Here is an 18,428-nt window from a genome sequence, read left to right as displayed (position 1 = left end):
GGAGTGTATCACAGAATATTTGAGAGTATTTTTCTGATGGGATTGGGTGAAAACACTTTTGTCACCCAAAACACTTTGTTACACCACAATCTCCTTTCTCATTTATACTCTTCACTCATTTATCTATTTGGAGGACATGGGTAATTTGAAAACTAACTTGTTCAAAAATAAAAAGATCTACAACCTTCCAAGCGGATAATAAACTGCAGTGCTGATCCGGTATAATGTCCATGTGACCATTCTGATTGAAACTCGTGAGAATGCTCATGTGCTGGGACTTGTAACAATATCATCTACTGCACTTTAATATGCAATCGAGAGGCTACAAAAACTTATTTTGAAACGAGCCGCGAGCAAGATGTGCCGTGGTGCTCTTTGCGTCTTCAACCAGTTGGCGTTAGCAGCAGAGAAGAAACGGTGCGAGTTGCAAGTTGCAACGCGTCCTGTTCTCAGGCGAGTAAAAAACGCGAGGTACTCGGAGTCTCGGAGCGTCTCCGATCCACCTCTACCCGACGTGGATTCTGGGCTTCGGCGAGTTTCAACCCAACCAAAACCGGGCTGCCAAACAATCCGCCGAGTGGGATTAGGTCGGGATAAAACACTCAGATTCGCTTGAAAACCGGACTACCAAACCCTACCAAGTCGCCGCCAATGGTAACGCGCCCGCGCCCACGCCCACGGCGGCACTCGTCTTGCTCCGAGTCCCGCATACGCCAGATCATCCTATCAGATGCCGGCCTCGCCGTCCCCGGCTCCTCCGCCGACGACGTCGCCCACGCCCTCCGCTTGCGGCACCGCGAGTACCAGCGCTACAAGTTCGAGCTATTCGCCTCGGTGGTCCGCCGGGTCCTCTCCTCCCTACCTCCTTCAGGCGATGCAGGATCCGACAGCACCTCCCGCCGCCGCCGCAGCAGCAGTCATGACGCCTCATCGTCCTCCACCATCCACTCGCCGCCTCCCCCCGCCTATGACGTCACGAAATCACTGCTACGCTCCAGCTACTCGTCCCAAAAATCCAAACGAGTCCCCGACGCTAATCAGCAGCCCGAGATGGAGGCCACTGCGGAGGATGTTATCATGCCTGACGCTGAAGGAGGCCGCGGCGGGGGGGAAGGGGTAAGGTTTGCCGATCTTGGGGGCATGGAGTCGGTGATAGAGCAGCTGATGATGGAGGTGGTGGTCCCTCTGTGCCATCCGGAGCTGCCAATGTGGCTTGGGGTGCGGCCTGTGGCTGGGATTCTGCTGCACGGACCACCCGGCTGTGGGAAGACCACGCTTGCCCACGCAATTGCCAACGAGACTGGGGTCCCGTTCTACAAAATCTCGGCGCCCGATGTCGTGTCTGGGGTCTCCGGTATATATGCTATCCGATTCTTAATGTGCACCAAAAGTTATGAACTTAATTAGTTTGCGTTTGAACTTAGTTAGTTTGTTTCATTCATGGGAACAAGTAAAACATTGTAACACGGTACTCACTAATGTTTTTGTTCTTGCAGGAGGTTCCGAGGAAAACATCAGAATCTTGTTTCAGAAGGCATACAGGACTGCTCCCTCAATTGTATTTATAGATGAGATAGATGCAATTGCATCCAAGCGGGAGAATATGCAGCGAGAAATGGAACGGCGGATAGTCACACAGCTAATGACATGCATGGATGAATTCCACCAGACCAATATTCAGTCGGGTGCTAATGACATGGATTCAGAATCATTCCAAAAGAAGCCTCGACATGTCATTGTTATCGGAGCTACCAATAGACCTGATGCTCTTGACCAAGCGCTTCGAAGACCAGGAAGGTTTGATCGGGAAATATATCTTGATGTTCCAGATGAGAATGCAAGGAAGCAGATACTGGAGAGGCTTGCTCGCAAACTTCGATTGCCACCAGAAGGCCAGTTTGACTTGTTGAAGATTGCAAAGGCTACGCCAGGATTTGTGGGTGCCGACTTGAAGTTGTTGGTTGATACAGCAGGAAATCTAGCTATAAATAGAATAGTTAGTGTAAGAAAAGACAAGTGTTTGAAGGAAAGAAACAACACGCAGGACTGGTGGAGGAGTCCTTGGGATAAACACGAGATGCAGAGCCTGAGTATTACTATGGATGACTTTGAGGTAAGCATTCCACCTTTTACATCTGCATCACTAGAATTCTTACGTTTATTTCATCTAGTTTAAGATTTGCATTCCAGAATGATTCTTCTGATCTCTATTATCCGACTGTCTTAGTGTTTATCAGTATGTGGTGTGTGTTAATTTCATGGTGCCTAAGTTGACATGGATTATAACATGGTCATTTTTGTCCTTCTCTTATCACAAGTATGTTCATACTACAATGTTTTTTCTTTTAGTGATGTGTGCCCTGCCTTAATTTCCATCCTGTTTTCTTCTGTTATTAGCTTTCAGTAGTGTCTAACATACCATGTTGATTACTTCAATCGCTAAAGGGAGCAATCAAAGTGGTTCAGCCATCATTGAGAAGAGAAGGATTATCTTCTGTGCCTCATGTCACATGGGCTTCTGTTGGAGGTCTTGATTCGTTAAAGAAGGAATTGGACCGCTGCATCGTTCGATGTATCAAGTATCCCGAATATTACAAGGTGCCATCTTAACTGTGTTTTTTTTTCTATATTCCATTATATGGTTTCACTACTGATTGCCCACTGGCATTTATAGTTCAGAATATGGACAGCTATTGGAATCATAAGACATATGTGGCGATTATTTGAATCATAAAAATTCTTTCATATTCTCTTTATCCTTTAATTGTGTTTTAATGTCCTCTTCGTTCATCTCAAGAAATTTGGAGTTAACATGCAAGCTGGTGTCTTGCTGTTCGGACCCCCGGGCTGTGGGAAAACACTAATAGCAAAAGCAGTTGCACACGATGCAGGGGCTAATTTTATTCACATTAAGGTAAATTGATTTTTATATTTATATATTCTCAGTATACTACTTCCATTTTTGTATGTTTGTGCAAATTGCTTATTTACTGCTGAATAATTCCTTAATGCTCATTCAAAATAGTGCTTGCTTATTTAGCACTGAAAAACTGAATTGGTTGCCAACATGCCATCGACTGCAAAGTAGATGTTAAACTCCATTTGTTGCATGGTACAAAGGTGGTTTTTCCATGGCAACCGCTAGGATTTGGCCTGCTCCACCTTAGGAGCCATTCGATGCACTTAAGTAAGTTAATCTCGTGTGTCCGATCAATGTAGCGAAAAGCTTCACGTGTAGCAATATTTTTCAGAGTATGCATGCAGCATCTGTGTGCAACATTTTTCCAATAGTCTGTAAAAAGTCGCGAAAAATCCCGTCAATGCTGCCAAAAAATCTGAATGTAACATTTTTTTCTCAGTATGTAGCATTTTCAAAAATGTGATACCATTTTGCAACATTTTGTCTTTTCGGTTGCAAGGGAGCTGTTAAGGAGTTATTCAGTTGTAAATAAAAAGTTTCCTCTTCAGTTCTATACAGAGTGCTTAGATATTTCTTTCTCTGGAACTTTAGGGTCCTGAATTATTGAGCAAGTATGTTGGGGAGAGTGAATCAGGTGTAAGGAAGATATTTACCCGTGCCCGAATCAACTCCCCGTGCATTCTTTTTTTTGACGAGGTAATTTTTCTGTTAAGCTATTTGTATACATTATTTATTCTGTTGATGGAAACTTGGCTCAATCTCTTGAAACACATTTTCATGTTTGGTACATTTGTGCTATTGCAACTTGTGGGTCTTGGTTGTAAAGGTGCTTTTCTCATCATATGATTCTCAAGTATTTATTGACTGATGTGCCAGGTAGATGCTTTGACAACAAAAAGAGGGAAGGAGGGAGGATGGGTTGTTGAACGTCTCCTAAACCAGGTTTGGACATCTTATGGATAATATTGCAATAAAGATTCTTTTAAATTGTGTGTTCCTTTGGCTCAGTGTTATTCTACTTGTCGTGCTCGCAGTTACTTATTGAGCTTGATGGTGCTGGTCAGCGTGAAGGTGTTTATGTTATTGGAGCTACAAATAGGTATTGTCAGCCACTTCAGACTCTTTATGTAATTATCCCTGAAAGGAAGGCGTCAATTAGCATGCATCTCTATGTATGGTGCAGAATTGATGTGATAGATGACGCTGTTCTACGGCCTGGTAGATTTGGGCAGAAGCATTTTGTACCTTTGCCTGGTGCTGAAGAGCGAGCTTCGATAATAAAAGCCCTAGCACATTCTCAGAAAAAACCTATATCCTCCACTGTTGATTTGGATGCACTTGCACGTCGTGAGGAGTGCAGAAATCTCTCTGGTGCTGACCTAGAATCGCTGGTAATTTATGTGCCTTTTCATTGAGTGTCTTATTTGTTCTTTGTGATGAAGCATGTACTTCAGGAGCATGCATGCCCCTTAATTTGGAACATGAAGGGAATTAACTCAGATGCTTCCTTCTTCAGGTGAACGGAGCAGCCATGGCAGCCCTGGAAGAGAATTTGGAACCCCTGGAGAATGGGGCATTATCATTAAGCTCATCATGTCCAGATCCTTCGATTGAATTATCGCACTTTGAGCAAGCTCTATCCAAAATAAAGCCCTCGGTGTCGGAACAGGTATTATATTACAGGACGTCTGATAATCATTCGTTTTGCTTCACCCTCTTACGGTTTAACATAAAACCACCACATTTCCAGCTAAATGTCGATTTTGGTACCACTTTATGTTTCGGAAGCAAAAGTCCACCACATTTTGCCGACATTTTCACAAAAAACACTAAACCATGTCTGAGCGCGAATTGACACGATTTCTGACAGGCCAGGCCCACATGTAAGGCTAACGTGGCAAAATTTCTTCCAATAGACTGGACCCCACATGTCATAATTAAAAAAACCTAAATATCTAGAAAAAATTCGAAAGTCAAAATCTATCTCCGTCACGGAAATCCTACTCTACATATATGTGGGTGTCCCTGGCTTATCTTTGAGCGTCCATTTATGCTTTGAGATCTGTGCACCCTGTTGTGCACTTTCCAAAAAACTCCTCTAGTATATTATTCTGTTCAATACGAAAACAACCTTAATCTACCGAATATTTACCGTGAGATTCCTGGGCTGCTACTCCTTCCCATGCCGCATGAACCCATCGACAAGAGTACAGATTCATTAGATCAACTAGTACATAATTAATACATATTTCTTTTGTTAGCCATTTTCCATTACGTTAGTTGGACCTCCTTTTTAACAGTTCGTTTCCTTTAGGCGCAAATCTTCCAAGCCCATCTCGACATCAGGTTACCAGTTCCAGATGTCAACTTTATATCACAGAAAATATATTCGGTACCTCAAAGTGCAATAAATTCTCCACAAACCTAATAGTATCTGAAATAGTGCAACCTTCTAAATCCATTACGCGCAGAACAAAAAGATTTCACTTTGCATGCAAGAATCATTTATAGATGCAAGCACAAAGGATGGATTAGGAAACCATACAGAAACAAGCGTCATTATCAAGCACAAACATAAACCGGAAATTCAGATCCATAAAAATTCGGATACAAAAATCCAACAAATATGAACAGACTTGATTTCTGATACTATATGTACAACGTACATGAGTTTCGTCCAATATACACAAATCCAGCAGACAAGTAGTCTTGCAAGAACAAAGGGGAACCAATCCATCTAGGGGTAGCCAAGGATCCAGGCCCTACAAGCCAGATCCGTACCCTCCAAGCCCAGATCCGGCAGTGGTTGGGAGGGATCCGCTAGGATTGTCCCCGGCGTGGTCGGAGGAGAAGGGGAAGGGGAGGGCTCGACGACGTGGTCGTCGTTGCGCTAGAGGAAGGAGCCTGCCCTCCAACCGTCTCGCCGGCCGCATCTCGAGCAGAGAAGGTCGCCGGCCCAACGCCTGGCAGGGGAGGAGGCCCTGGCAGCCACGCATCGACAGGGATCTTGAGAGGGGACGAGACGAGGAGGGTCAAGGGTGAAGGCGTGGAGTGGAGCACTCTGGTACAGGAACGAGATGTACATGTCCATCTTCGCGTCTATAGGGGTGTGATTGTGCACAAGGTACTAGTCAAAATTGCAAAAGGACTAGCACGAATCTTGAAATAATGCTGGCCATTGGATAAGCCAGGGACCCCCACGACTATGTAGAATCGCTGCGTTCCTCTCCGTCATCGCCAGAGTATGGCGTTGAGGAAGGGATCCCTCGCCGGAGGCCATGTGGTCGCTGCCCTGCACCTCGCCGGAGACCACCCCTCCACGGCCTTGCAGCGCAGCGGCTCCGGTGAGCGTGCGGGAGGCCGGGGTTCGGGCCCATCGAGCAGGGGCTTGCACGCGGCGGCCTTCCTCGCCGGCGTGCGGCGGCGGCCTTCCTCGCTGGCGTGTGGGGAGGAGACCGAGCGGCGGGTGAACCGGGTCCGGGCGGCAGCGCGTTCAGGGGAGGCAGCGGTGGCAGGGACCGGAACCGCCTTGAGCCCAAGCTCGGCCATGGCGGGTTGACCCCGAGCGCCTGCAGCAGCACGACGCGCACGGCGAGGCGGCGACGCCGAGCAGGCTCGGCGACCGCGTGCGGGTTCGGAGGTTGTCTTCCCCATCCCCGGCGTGCTGCTCGGCGGCTGCGTGCGGGCAGTGCGGGCAAACTCAGCGGTGGCTGCGTGCAGGCAGGCTCGGCGGCTGCGTGCGGGATGGGGTGGGGATACGGGTTGAGATGCTCATCTATTTTTTGTTGTTGTTTTTATTTATATTTTGTGTTGTTTCACTTTTTTAACTGGACTGACAGGCTCTAGTCCACTTCAGCAAATTGGGCCTGCCAACTGGGCCCCATTGGTCAAAAACGGTGTCAATTTGTTATCAATTTAGGATTAGTGCTATTTGAGAAAACATTGTCAAAATCTGGTGGGTTTTTCGCCCGAAATACAAAGTGGTATCAAAATGAAGATTTAACTGCGAAATGTGGTGGTTCTGTGCTAACAACTTTTTACAGTACTATAGTAGCATCTACCTCACCTTTTCTTGATGTTGGTTACAGCAAAGGAAACACTACGAGGCCTTGGCACAGAAATACTCGTCAAACTGATCTACCACGATGTATCTGCGAATGTATGATGGCTAAAATAGGGTTCCATGTGTTATCTTTGTAAATCTGCCTGATTATCGTTGGCGGTCGAGCATGCAGTTCCATACCAGAGACGGAAAATCAGCATTTTGTTCTTAAATTCTAATTTGTATTGTATTGTATACAAAAGACGTGTAAATATGCTGGATTGAATAGACTAAATAAAATGTTGAAATGTAGGTGGTGCATGCCTTTTCTGCCATGAAAGCCCGTTTATTTGTTGCACGGTCACAGTGTCTACCGCATGTACCCAACTCTATATGTGAGCCCTGCACCGTTCAATGTCCCACCAATACTCTAGTCTAAGCTCTCAAATATAGGGGCTTCAGAAAGACCACTGCCACGCTCATCAGAGGGAGCAGAGGGTAGGAGGAGGAGACAACGGCAATCCTGGGATGTGAGTTGGCCCAGTTCCCCATAAAATATCTGGGGCTGCAGTTAGCCCTGAGACCCCTTACCAGAGCGGAGTGGCAACCTCTATTGGATAAAGTGATCAAGAGCGTGCCGGCCTAGCAACGAGGCCTCATCAAGAAGGAAGGGAGATTGGTCCTAATCAACTCAGTTGTCTCAGCGAGGGCGGTGCACCAAATGGTGGTTGCGGAGGCCCCTGTGTGGCTTATAGAGGAGATTAATAGATGGATGCGTTCCTTTTTCTGGGCTGGGAAAGATAGAGTGAACGGGGGGCAGTGTTTGGTGGCTTGGGAGAATATATGCAAGTCCAAGGAGATAGGAGGGTTAGGCATCAAATGCCTCCGGTTACAGGGTCTTGCACTGCGTGTAAGATGGCACTGGCTAAGGCGGACGGATCCTGATAGACCTTGGCAAGGGTTGCCAGGATTGCAGGATAAGGAGGCGGAACAGGTGTTCAGGAGTCTGGCGACGTTCAGCATTGGAGATGGCCGCAAAACCCTCTGTTGGCGCGATCGATGGATTAATGGGTTCACGGCTGAGGAGTTAGCACCGGAAGTGGCCGCCAAAGTCTCTACGAGATGCAAGAATACCCGCTGGGGTGGTAGATGCCATGGAGAATAACCACTGGCTCAATGACATCATGGAGGAGCTCACAATGGCAGGAGGAGCACAATGCATTAGGCTCTGGGAGGCAGTTGACACAGTGCAAACCGACACCACTAGGCTCGATCGCATTCGATGGACATGCTCGGTCTCGGGAGAGTATTCGTCCAAGAGCACCTACGAGATGCTATGCCAGGGGAGCACGAGTTGGAGTATGAGTACACCAGTTTGGAAATCTTTTGCCCCTGCGAAATGCAATTTTTTTGCATGGCTAGCCATGAAATATAGAGTATGGACTTCAGACCGGCGGGCAAGGCATGGCCTCTAGGATCAGCCTGATCCATGCTACACATGTCTACATGAGGAGGACAATGTGGACCACATCCTCACCCAATGTCCATATGCGAGGCAGGTTTGGTTTGACGTCCTTCGTAGCGCCAGCCTGAGGTTACATGAGCCGGGCCTGGATTCAAACCTGGAGAGATGGTGGACTGAGGCGAGGAAAAGAGTGAGGAAGCTAGATAGGAAGAGGTTCGACTCAATGGTAATCATCACGGCCTGGACACTATGGAAGCAACGGAATGCGAGAGTGTTCGGGAATATGCGGGAACAGAAGAATCCCGCCAAGATCGTGACGGCCATCAGAGAGGAGTTCTAGCTGTGGGAGTTAGCTAGGAGAGGAGGGAGCTCACAGATAGCGCGAGAGTAGGCCTCAGACGGAGGGTGGGCCGGGGGGGTGTGAGTGGGTTTAAGCACTGATGTTTGTATCAGCTGCTCTCTTGTACATTATGTTTTCCCCTTCTATAAAGATAAGGCACGTTTTGCGCGTGCTCTCGAAAAAATATAGGGGCTAAGAGCATATCCACTGGCGTTCCATAGATTTTGTTCGAAACGTCCCCAATTATACGTCGGACCAGTGGGGGCGGGTGTCCACAACAGCGCCCCCAATTCTTTATTTAGCAACGCTTAAATTCAAAACATATCACAAAATTTGATAAAACTTGGTCTAGTTCAATGGAATTTAAACCAAAATGGAAATTTAAACCAAACAATGGAAATTTAAATGAAACTAATCTAGCCCTAACCATATAGGAGTTGGAATCGAGGTCGATGGGTCCCTCGACCATGGGTGTACGAATTGTGGCCATGAAGGCTGGCATGTCCTCCAGGCTGCCCTCCTCGCGTGCGGCAACGACATTTTCGGCAGCACAACTGGTTCTCTGGCTCGTCGCTGGAATCCGCCTTCAAGTTGGCACCACAACAACGCATGTGGATCCAGGAGGGTTTGAACACTGAGACACACACTTAATCTCTATTCCTATTCATCACTCCACTCATTCTTGTATTTCTTTGAGGAAAAAAGATAGGAAACCTTGATTTACATTTGCATCCGAGCAAAAGTAAAATTCCAATCTTGAGTAAGCTTGGTCTTGTTACTCTTAGGTTTATGGGGAACCCTAGACAGTTAGAGATGCTTGATGAGCACTCGGCGTTTGTATTTCCATCAAGGAGTTTGTAAAATTTCGATGATCACCTCAAGATACCCATAATGAAATAGGTATCACTCGGTTTGGAGGCAGAAGTGCTACATCCATGATGGATCTTGTGGGTTGGTTTACAACAACCTCTCCAACGGTTATTAGAGTCCCCCAAGGACCTCACCTTCAGGATACATTACCGAGTCATCTTCTCCTTCCACTTTGGTTTTTCACTCCACTTCATTGTTTGTGGGTTTTGTGTATCGCATCATATACTGAAAGTATAGAGATGGTAAACCTAGAGGGGGGGGTGAATAGGTTTCTACAAATTTTAATTCTTTCTTTGCAATATTAGGCTTTGCGGAATATAAAGATGAGCCTAATGCAAACTAGGTGAAGCAACCTATATGAGGATACAACTAACTCGAGCACGAAGGCTCTCACGAGCGATTAAATCACAAGTAAGGGGTTCGATTAGAGATAACCGATAGCACGCGGAGACGAGGATGTATTCCCGTGTTCCCTTGCTTTGCAACAAGGTACGTCACGTTTGGAGGAGTGGAGGTCCCACGAAGGATTCCCCGCGCCACGAAGGCTCACCCTATTCTCCGGAGCCTATCCCACGAAGGAATAGCTCACTCACTTGTGGTAGACTTTGAGGTAGCCTCCAAACCTTCACAATCTTGCCCGGAGCAAATCCACGGCCCGGATGCTTCCGGACTCCTCTTGCCTACCTAGGGTTTCCAAGGAACCCTAGGAAGCAAGCTTCTCAATGAATACAAGGGGGAATGAGATTTGGCTTGGTAGAACGGTAGATCGGGTCCTCCTCTAATGATTCCCGGAGGGATTTGAGTTTGGGTGGAGGAGGAGGGAGATCCGAGGCTTTTGGTGTTTCTAGCAATGGAGTAAGAGAGAGAGCTCAAGAACAGCTTGTAGTGTAGTGCCTAACTGTTCAGAGGTAGGAGAAGACCTATTTATAGTGTTCTTCGAAATACGGCCGTTGGTCACTTGCCACATCAGCAGATTCTTCGAGAAACCCGGTCAACCGGATTTGGCGCCGGACGGAGCCGGTCCACGGCCCGGTCGGACCGGGCCACGGACCGGGCCAGCCGGTTTCCAACCGGAGCCGGGACCGGGACTTGACCGGGCAGGCTTCGGGCTTATCGGATGTCGCCCGGATGTCACGAGCGCGGAACCCGGTTGCCGACCGGGCCGCTCGGTCTGGCGCCCGGTCAGACCGGACCGTGGACCGGAGCGGCCGGTTCGAAACCGGGCTGGTGACCGGACGCACACCGGAGAGCTTCTCTTCTTTACTGGAACTTGCCCGGATGGCACCGGTTCTGGGTCCGGTTGGTGACCGGGCTGCCCGGTGCCAGGGCCGGTCCGACCGGATCTGTGACCGGCCAGGCTCAGAAAAACTAGCTGATTTTTCGTCGAATTGGGGGGGTCTCCTGTTGCCTTTTGTTCCATTGCTACACCATCATACCTCTTTGGCTAATACCGAAAGTCATCTTGTAGGCATGTATTAGTCCAAATACTCTAGCACGGTGTCATAGATACCAAAATAATGGATAAGGGTAAAATACCCTTACAATCTCCCCTTTTTGGTATACGATGACAAACCGAGCTAGAGTAACACATAGATATTATGATAAGCTCTAAACCTTGATTCCATATAAGATATTACGACAGCTCCCCCATAATGTGTGCACTTGGAGAATTTGCGTTTGAATGCAAAGTGCACCATTTGTGGAATATGAGAAGCTCCCCCAATATCTTTAGGAAACAAGCATGGTATGGACAAGTATATCAACATATATAAGCATGAAGCATGATTATCCATAAAGCATGATTATCCTAACATAGAGTAGCACACATAATAGTCGTCCATACATATCCATACATGAATTATTCAAAGTAGCAAATGGTTCTTGGGAAATCAAAGCAAATACGCACAAGCCATATAAAATCCAAATAAAGCAACTCCCATGGCTTGTGACAACGAAAGAACCCCGTAATTCTAGACTCTACTCTCTTCTCCCCCTTTGGCATCGGAACACCAAAAAGGCGAAGAAAAGAGGAGAGATGCTAGCGTCCCATCAATAGAAGTGGGTCCCCGCGGATGGAGAGTTGCCATCACCATCCCCATCGTCATCCTCTTCATCGTCATCCTCTTCATCATCATCCTCATTACCGTCATCATCCTCTTCATCATCATCATCAGCAGGAGGTGATCGAGCAAATCTAGGAGTAGGACCACCAAAGTACAGAGAAGGATCAAAGTTCTGGAACATCTCATCAGTGAGAAGAGGCATCTCCCAGTCTGGTGCATGGACAGGCTCCAACTCAGGGCCAGGAGGAGGGATAGGCACATTCCTAGCAGCCATGAACTCATTTTGGCGCCTCCTTGTCTCTTGGTTCAAAGAGAGACTTTGATGTGCAACATCATTTGTATTTTTGCACATCTGCCATAAGCGAGAGAAGAACCGTGCGACACCACGCTGTGGGCGACGAGAGGAGCTGGAGCTAGCATGGTCATGGCGTGCCTTGGACCGGCGCTCAGAAGGCATCATTTCAGGAACATCCGGGTTATCACCTTGGGTAGGTACTTTGAAAGCTTCCAACCTGACCCGCTCACCTTGAGTATTGAGAGGTGCGGGCACAACCTTGTTGATGAGCAGCTGAACGTACTGGGCAAGATTGGGAGTCAACCTCTCGCGAACACAGCGCCGTAACTCGCAGTAGATGAGATCACAGCCATCAATAAGTTGCCGGTGCTCAGGGAGACAGTAGTACATCAAGTTCAGATGATATGCACGGCATTCACTTGTATCGCCGGACTTGCTGATGAGAGTCTCACGGAAGAGCTTGGCAAGTAAGAGGTAGGAGTAGTACATCCCGGAGATGGTGGGAGGTCCAGTGTGGGTTCCGGCGGATAGCAACCAGCAATGTCCCCACGGTTGAACTTCTGCTGAGAATATATCTTGAAGCCAGAAGCACGCCCTCCACCAAACCCCAAGGCTTCACGGAAATCAAGATAGTTGCAAGTGTATTTCGTTTGCCGGTCATCCAAGTCATAGTCCGAGCGGCATCATCATGGAAAAAGATCGTGCGGTGAAACTGTCTCACCAAGGTTGGACAATAGCACCCATCAGTAGGTGTCAAGCACATAAGATCATACAATCCCATCCGCCTCAAGGTCGCAACCACAAAGCGAAACTTGGTGGCTTCATACATTCCAATGACATCCTTGATGGCCTTGGGCATAACAATGGTGCCTTTCTTCATGTGCTCGTGGGAGTTATAGAAATCATCCCACATGACTTGCTGTGTGTTGGTCCAGAAAAATTGATCTCCCCCTGTGTAAGTGGGTGCCTCAAAGCGATAGGGGTTGGACTCTCTGAGTCTTCTCCATGCCCCAATATGCACATTACCAACATGGAAATCTGGCAGTACCTCATCACCATCCTGTGCTGCCTCTTTAGCTTTCCTCTTATTGGCAGTTTTCTTGATTCGGCCTCCAGTTGAGCTGCCACCCGTAGTTTGAGGAGCACGACCAGTAGAGCGCCGGGGTGGAACCCCGGAGCGCCTCCCTCTCTTGGCAACAGGGCCAAGGTCCGCATCAGTCCATTCATCACCTGTGAATCAGCAAAATAGGGCGAGGATAGCAAGGAGGTAAGTGTACATGTCATCAGCATATGTGAGGAAGCCAAAAATATAGCCTATATTCAAGTGTCTCGACGAGATCATGCGAAAAAGCTGGGCAAGCCGGCGCAGGGGCCGGTCCGACCGGATGACAGACCGGGCGAGCCGGTTGGCCATCCGGTTGACCGGGCGGTGCGCCGGACCAGCCGGTCGAGAGGCCGGTCGACCGGGCTGTAGACCGGGTCATGCTGAGTTGTGATGTTTGCCCAGAATTTCGACATAAAATCATGCAAAAACTCACAAACTTGAACATAGATTATACCAGAAGAGTGAACAATGTGCATAGGAGGGGTGTGACACTCTAGGTGGCATGAGGACTTACTAACCCTAACCCTAACCCTAACTTTTCTCAACTTTCCTCAACAATGGGCATGGGAGAGGGAAAGCAAGAGGGAGAGGGATAGGGAGAAAGATTTACCCGAAGACATTGTCCTCTTGGCCCAAGTGAGCAAGAGGAACTCGTGAAGAAGGCTTGAGGACCAAATCCCCACGATCTCCCAAACTAGCTTGAGAGAGACCAAATCCTTTGGTGAAGATGCTTGAGAGATCCCGATCTATGGTTGTGTGAAGTTTGGGGAGAATCTAGTGGTGGGAAGTGCCTAGGGTGTGGTGGAGATGGTGGAGGCGGCGGCCATGGAGGTTTGAGAGGTGGGGGATAATGAGGAAGAAGATCCCCAAGGGGTATCCTCTTCAAAACATAACAGCCCGCACGGCCGGTCGGGCGCCCGGTCGACCGGGCCAGTGACCGGACGATCCGGCGCACGAGCCGGTCCGACCGGGCCAGTGACCGGCCGTAGTCAATTTTCCCAAAAATGTGTCATTTTGCCTCGTTTTGCCCCTATTTTTTGTGTAAATGTGTGTGAGTGCTCATATGATGACATGTACATATAGATAGATAGATGATGATGAGATGAGCATAGACATGGGATTGGAAAACACAAAGCTCTCTAGGCATACCCATTGGAGTGAAAATGCAAACAAGATACAAATAGCTACAATGGGCATGATTCGAAGTATATCAAGAATCATAAGGGCATTTTGAAATAGTTTTTGCAATAAGATCATTTGGCCTTATATAGTCAAATCAAGTTGTAATGAAGGCTCAATGAGGGGCGGGGGATTACTCCCCCTATGTGAAAGCGCAAATGTCATGAGACCTCGAAGAGACATGCTTGGGTCCATATAATGACATTGGGTCTATTTATGTTGCACACATAGGTATGCATCATACCAAGATATGGTAGAATGACTATCCCCATATGTGCTGTGCCTCTAAGCTAGATAGCAAGATAAATGCAGGAATATAGTGCAAGAAGTTAATCAATCCAAGTTTTTAGGATCAAGAATACCAAGTTCTCCTCTCAAGTTAACAAAGCGGGCTTCATCCAAAGGCTTAGTGAAAATATCCGCCAATTGGTAGGTTGTTCCCACATGAGTGAGATCAATATCCTTATTGGCAACATGATCACGTAGGAAGTGATGGCGAATGTCAATATGTTTGGTGCGACAATGTTGAACCGGGTTGTTGGCGATCTTTATTGCACTTTCATTATCACAAAGAAGAGGCACCGTACCAAGAGACACACCATAGTCTTTCAAGGTTTGCTTCATCCATAACAATTGAGTGCAACAAGATGCCGCGGATATGTATTCGGCTTCGGCGGTGGATAGGGCGGTGGAGTTTTGTTTCTTGGATGACCAACTCACCAATGACCGGCCAATAAATTGGCAAGCCCCGGAGGTAGACTTCCGATCAACCTTATCACCGGCCCAATCGGAATCCGAATAGCCAATGAGTTCAAAGGTTGACCCCTTTGGATACCATAGCCCGAGAGTAGGAGTGAGAACAAGGTATCTTAGTATCCGTTTGACCGCCACTAAATGGCTCTCCTTGGGAGCGGATTGAAAACGAGCACACATCCCTACACTTAGCATGATATCCGGCCTAGAGGCACAAAGGTAGAGCAAGGATCCTATCATGGAGCGGTATACCTTTATGTCCACATCCTTCTCACCGTCACATGAACCAAGTTGCCCCTTTACGGGCATGGGTGTCTTCATTGGACTTGCATTGGTCATGTTGAATTTCTTGAGCATGTCCTTCACATACTTTTCTTGAGAGATGAAGGTGCCTTTTGCAAGTTGCCTCACTTGGAAGCCTAGAAAGAACTTCAACTCTCCCATCATGGACATCTCAAATTTCCTAGTCATCAATAGCTCAAAAGCTTTGTTATGATTGGGGTTAGTTCCACCAAAAATAATATCATCAACATATATTTGACATATAAAGAGGCCACCCCCTTTAACCCGCTTGGTGAAAAGGGTGGAATCGACCGTACCCATGCAAAACCCATCATGTAGTAAGAAATCCCTAAGGAACTCATACCAAGCACGTGGAGCTTGCTTGAGACCGTAGAGTGCCTTATGGAGTAAATACACGTGGTTGGGTCGGCATGGGTCTTCGAAACCCGGGGGTTGAGCCACATATGCGGTTTCTTTTAGGGGACCATTCAAAAATGCACTTTTCACATCCATTTGATATAATTTGAAATTGTGGAAAGATGCAAATGCAAGCAAAAGACGAATAGCTTCAAGACGGGCTACCGGCGCAAAGGTATCCTCAAAATCCATACCTTCTATTTGGGCAAACCCTTGCGCCACTAACCTTGCTTTGTTTCGTATAACAATGCCATTCTCATCTTGCTTGTTCTTGAATACCCATTTGGTCCCAATGACATTGATGCGATGATCCTTGGGTCTCTCAACTAGAGACCATACTTCATTACGAGTGAAACACTCCAATTCTTCTTGCATGGCAATTACCCAATCCAGATCGACCAAGGCTTCATGTACCTTAAGTGGTTCAAAACTAGACACAAAAGCATGATGTTGACAATAAGTGATAAGTAATGCATGGTGTCTACGAGTTACCACTCCTCTTGAGATGCTACCAAGGACTTGATCCACTTTCATGTCACTTGCCCTTGTAGCGGCCTTGATCTTCCGAACGGTTCCTTCATGATCAATGAATTCATCTCTTGCTAGTACTTGATCATGAGGGACCACTTGAGCTTGATCATGAGTTGAGGATGTTTCTTGATCGTCATCATGATCTTGCTCCATGGAATGAGGGTCTTCTTCTTGTTCTTCGGATTGAGACTCATCTTGAGTGGAGGGTGGTTCTTGAGTTGCACTTGATGGTTCGGCTTGAGTTGAGCTAGGCTCTACTTGTGGCGTGCTTGAGACATCTACTCCATCATCTTGATCATCATTATGAACCTCCATGGGCCGGATGTGTCCAATGCCCATATGCTTGATGGCACTAGATGGATCAACATCATTACCTGCAACACATGGAACAACTTGCTCCACTTGGGAGCCATTATCCTCCAAGAACACCACGTCACAAGATACTTCAATAGTCCCGGAGGACCGGTTGTAGTATCTATAGGCGTGAGAGTTCTCCGCATATCCAACAAATATACCCTCTATGGTTCTAGTTTCAAATTTACCGAGCTTTCCTTTGTTGTTCTTAACAAGGCATTTGCATCCAAAGACACGAATATACATGACATTAGGCTTGTTACCGGTAAGGAGCTCGTATGGGGTTTTGTTGTGGAGGGGACGGAGGAAGAGCCGGTTGGAGTAGTGGACGGCCGTAGAGATGGCTTCTCCCCAAAAGTTGTGGGGTGAGTTGAATTCACTCAACATGGTTCTTGCCATCTCAATGATAGTCCGGTTCTTCCTTTCAACAACGCCGTTTTGTTGAGGGGTGTATGGCGCCGAAAACTCATGCTTGATGCCCTCATCATCCACAAACTCTTGCATAGTGTAGTTCTTGAACTCGGTGCCATTGTCGGTCCTAATTGCCTTGATCTCGGATTCATACATACGTTGAGCTTTCTTGGCGAAGGTGATGAACTCTCTATGGGTCTCGTCCTTAGACTTAAGGAGAAAGACCCAAGAGTATCTTGAGTAATCATCAACAATGACAAGTCCATACTTGCTTCCACCAAGAGTATCATAGTGTGATGGCCCAAAGAGGTCCAAATGAAGGAGCTCCAAAGGCCTAGATGTGGTAACAATACTCTTGATGGGATGCTTCTTCTTGAGTTGCTTTCCGGCTACACATGCACTACAAACACGATCTTTCTCAAAAGAAACACCGGTTAGTCCCACAATATGCTCACCCTTTAGGAGTTGTTTAAGATTCCTCATGTTAACATGACCAAGGCGGCGATACCACAACCATCCTTCGTCATGCTTGGCCGCCATTAGACATGTGGAGAAGGAGGGGCTCTCTTTCGAGAGGTCAACCACATAAAGGTTGTTCTCCACAAATCCAACAAGGACCAATTTGAGATTGTCACTCCTAAAGACTTGCACATAATATTTAGTAAAATATGAATTGTACCCGGCATCGGCAAGATGATATATAGAAAGTAAGTTATAGCCAAGGTGTTCAACAAGCATAACCGTCTCAAGGCACAAGTCCTTAGAGATTGCTACCTTGCCATACCCAAGTACCTTTCCCTTTGAGTTGTCACCAAAGGTAATGCTTGACTTCTTGTGGATATCTTCAATGAATTGATCAAGCACACCTTTTCCTCCGGTCATATGATTGGTGCATCCACTATCAAACACCCATTTTGGACCACCGGAGGAATACCCCTACAAAATCAAGTAGAGGATTTAGGAACCCATCGATTAATGGGTTCCTTTGCAATGGCAACAATATCTTTTGGTACCCAAATTGAGTACACTCTATAAGCATAGCCATTAGGAGGGCCAACATAGTTAGCATAGACATCACCATAATAATCAACAAATAATGCATAGTGATCGTTTGGCCCCGTGTGGGCACCGCTAGTGGCTTTGCCCTTTGAGGCTTTGCCATTGTTAGTGACCTTCTTGTTCTTATCTTGAGCGGGTTTCTCCTTCTTGTAGTTGTTCTTCTTGTGGGACTTGGGAGTATATCCAAGTCCATACTTTTGATTGTTTGACCTTTGCTTACTCAAAAGGTCATCCAATCCCATCTTGTTCTTGGCGGTGGTGAACTTTGCAAGTTCCTTTGTTAGCCTAACATTTTCCTCAAGAATAGATGCTTGCTCACAAGAAGATTCATTAGGATGATAG

The 18,428-nt window shown here is 47.0% G+C and overlaps 1 protein-coding gene across 1 annotated transcript; it reads left to right on the top strand.

Moving 5' to 3' along the window:
* Positions 1–1,035: 1,035 nt before the first annotated feature.
* On the top strand, positions 1,036–7,148 carry LOC124698009 (cell division control protein 48 homolog C-like). Its single transcript, XM_047230533.1, has 10 exons — positions 1,036–1,354; positions 1,497–2,113; positions 2,446–2,598; positions 2,798–2,914; positions 3,512–3,616; positions 3,797–3,862; positions 3,955–4,019; positions 4,104–4,311; positions 4,437–4,589; positions 7,009–7,148. The coding sequence occupies exons 1-10, from the start codon at positions 1,051–1,053 to the stop codon at positions 7,054–7,056; spliced, it is 1,836 nt and encodes a 611-aa protein (XP_047086489.1). The 5' UTR covers positions 1,036–1,050; the 3' UTR covers positions 7,057–7,148.
* Positions 7,149–18,428: the final 11,280 nt, after the last annotated feature.

Source organism: Lolium rigidum, chromosome 3 (assembly GCF_022539505.1).
Source record: "Lolium rigidum isolate FL_2022 chromosome 3, APGP_CSIRO_Lrig_0.1, whole genome shotgun sequence".
Lineage (NCBI taxonomy): Eukaryota > Viridiplantae > Streptophyta > Magnoliopsida > Poales > Poaceae > Lolium > Lolium rigidum.
Note: the sequence above shows the minus strand (reverse complement) of the source record. Positions and strands in the feature narration are given on the sequence as shown.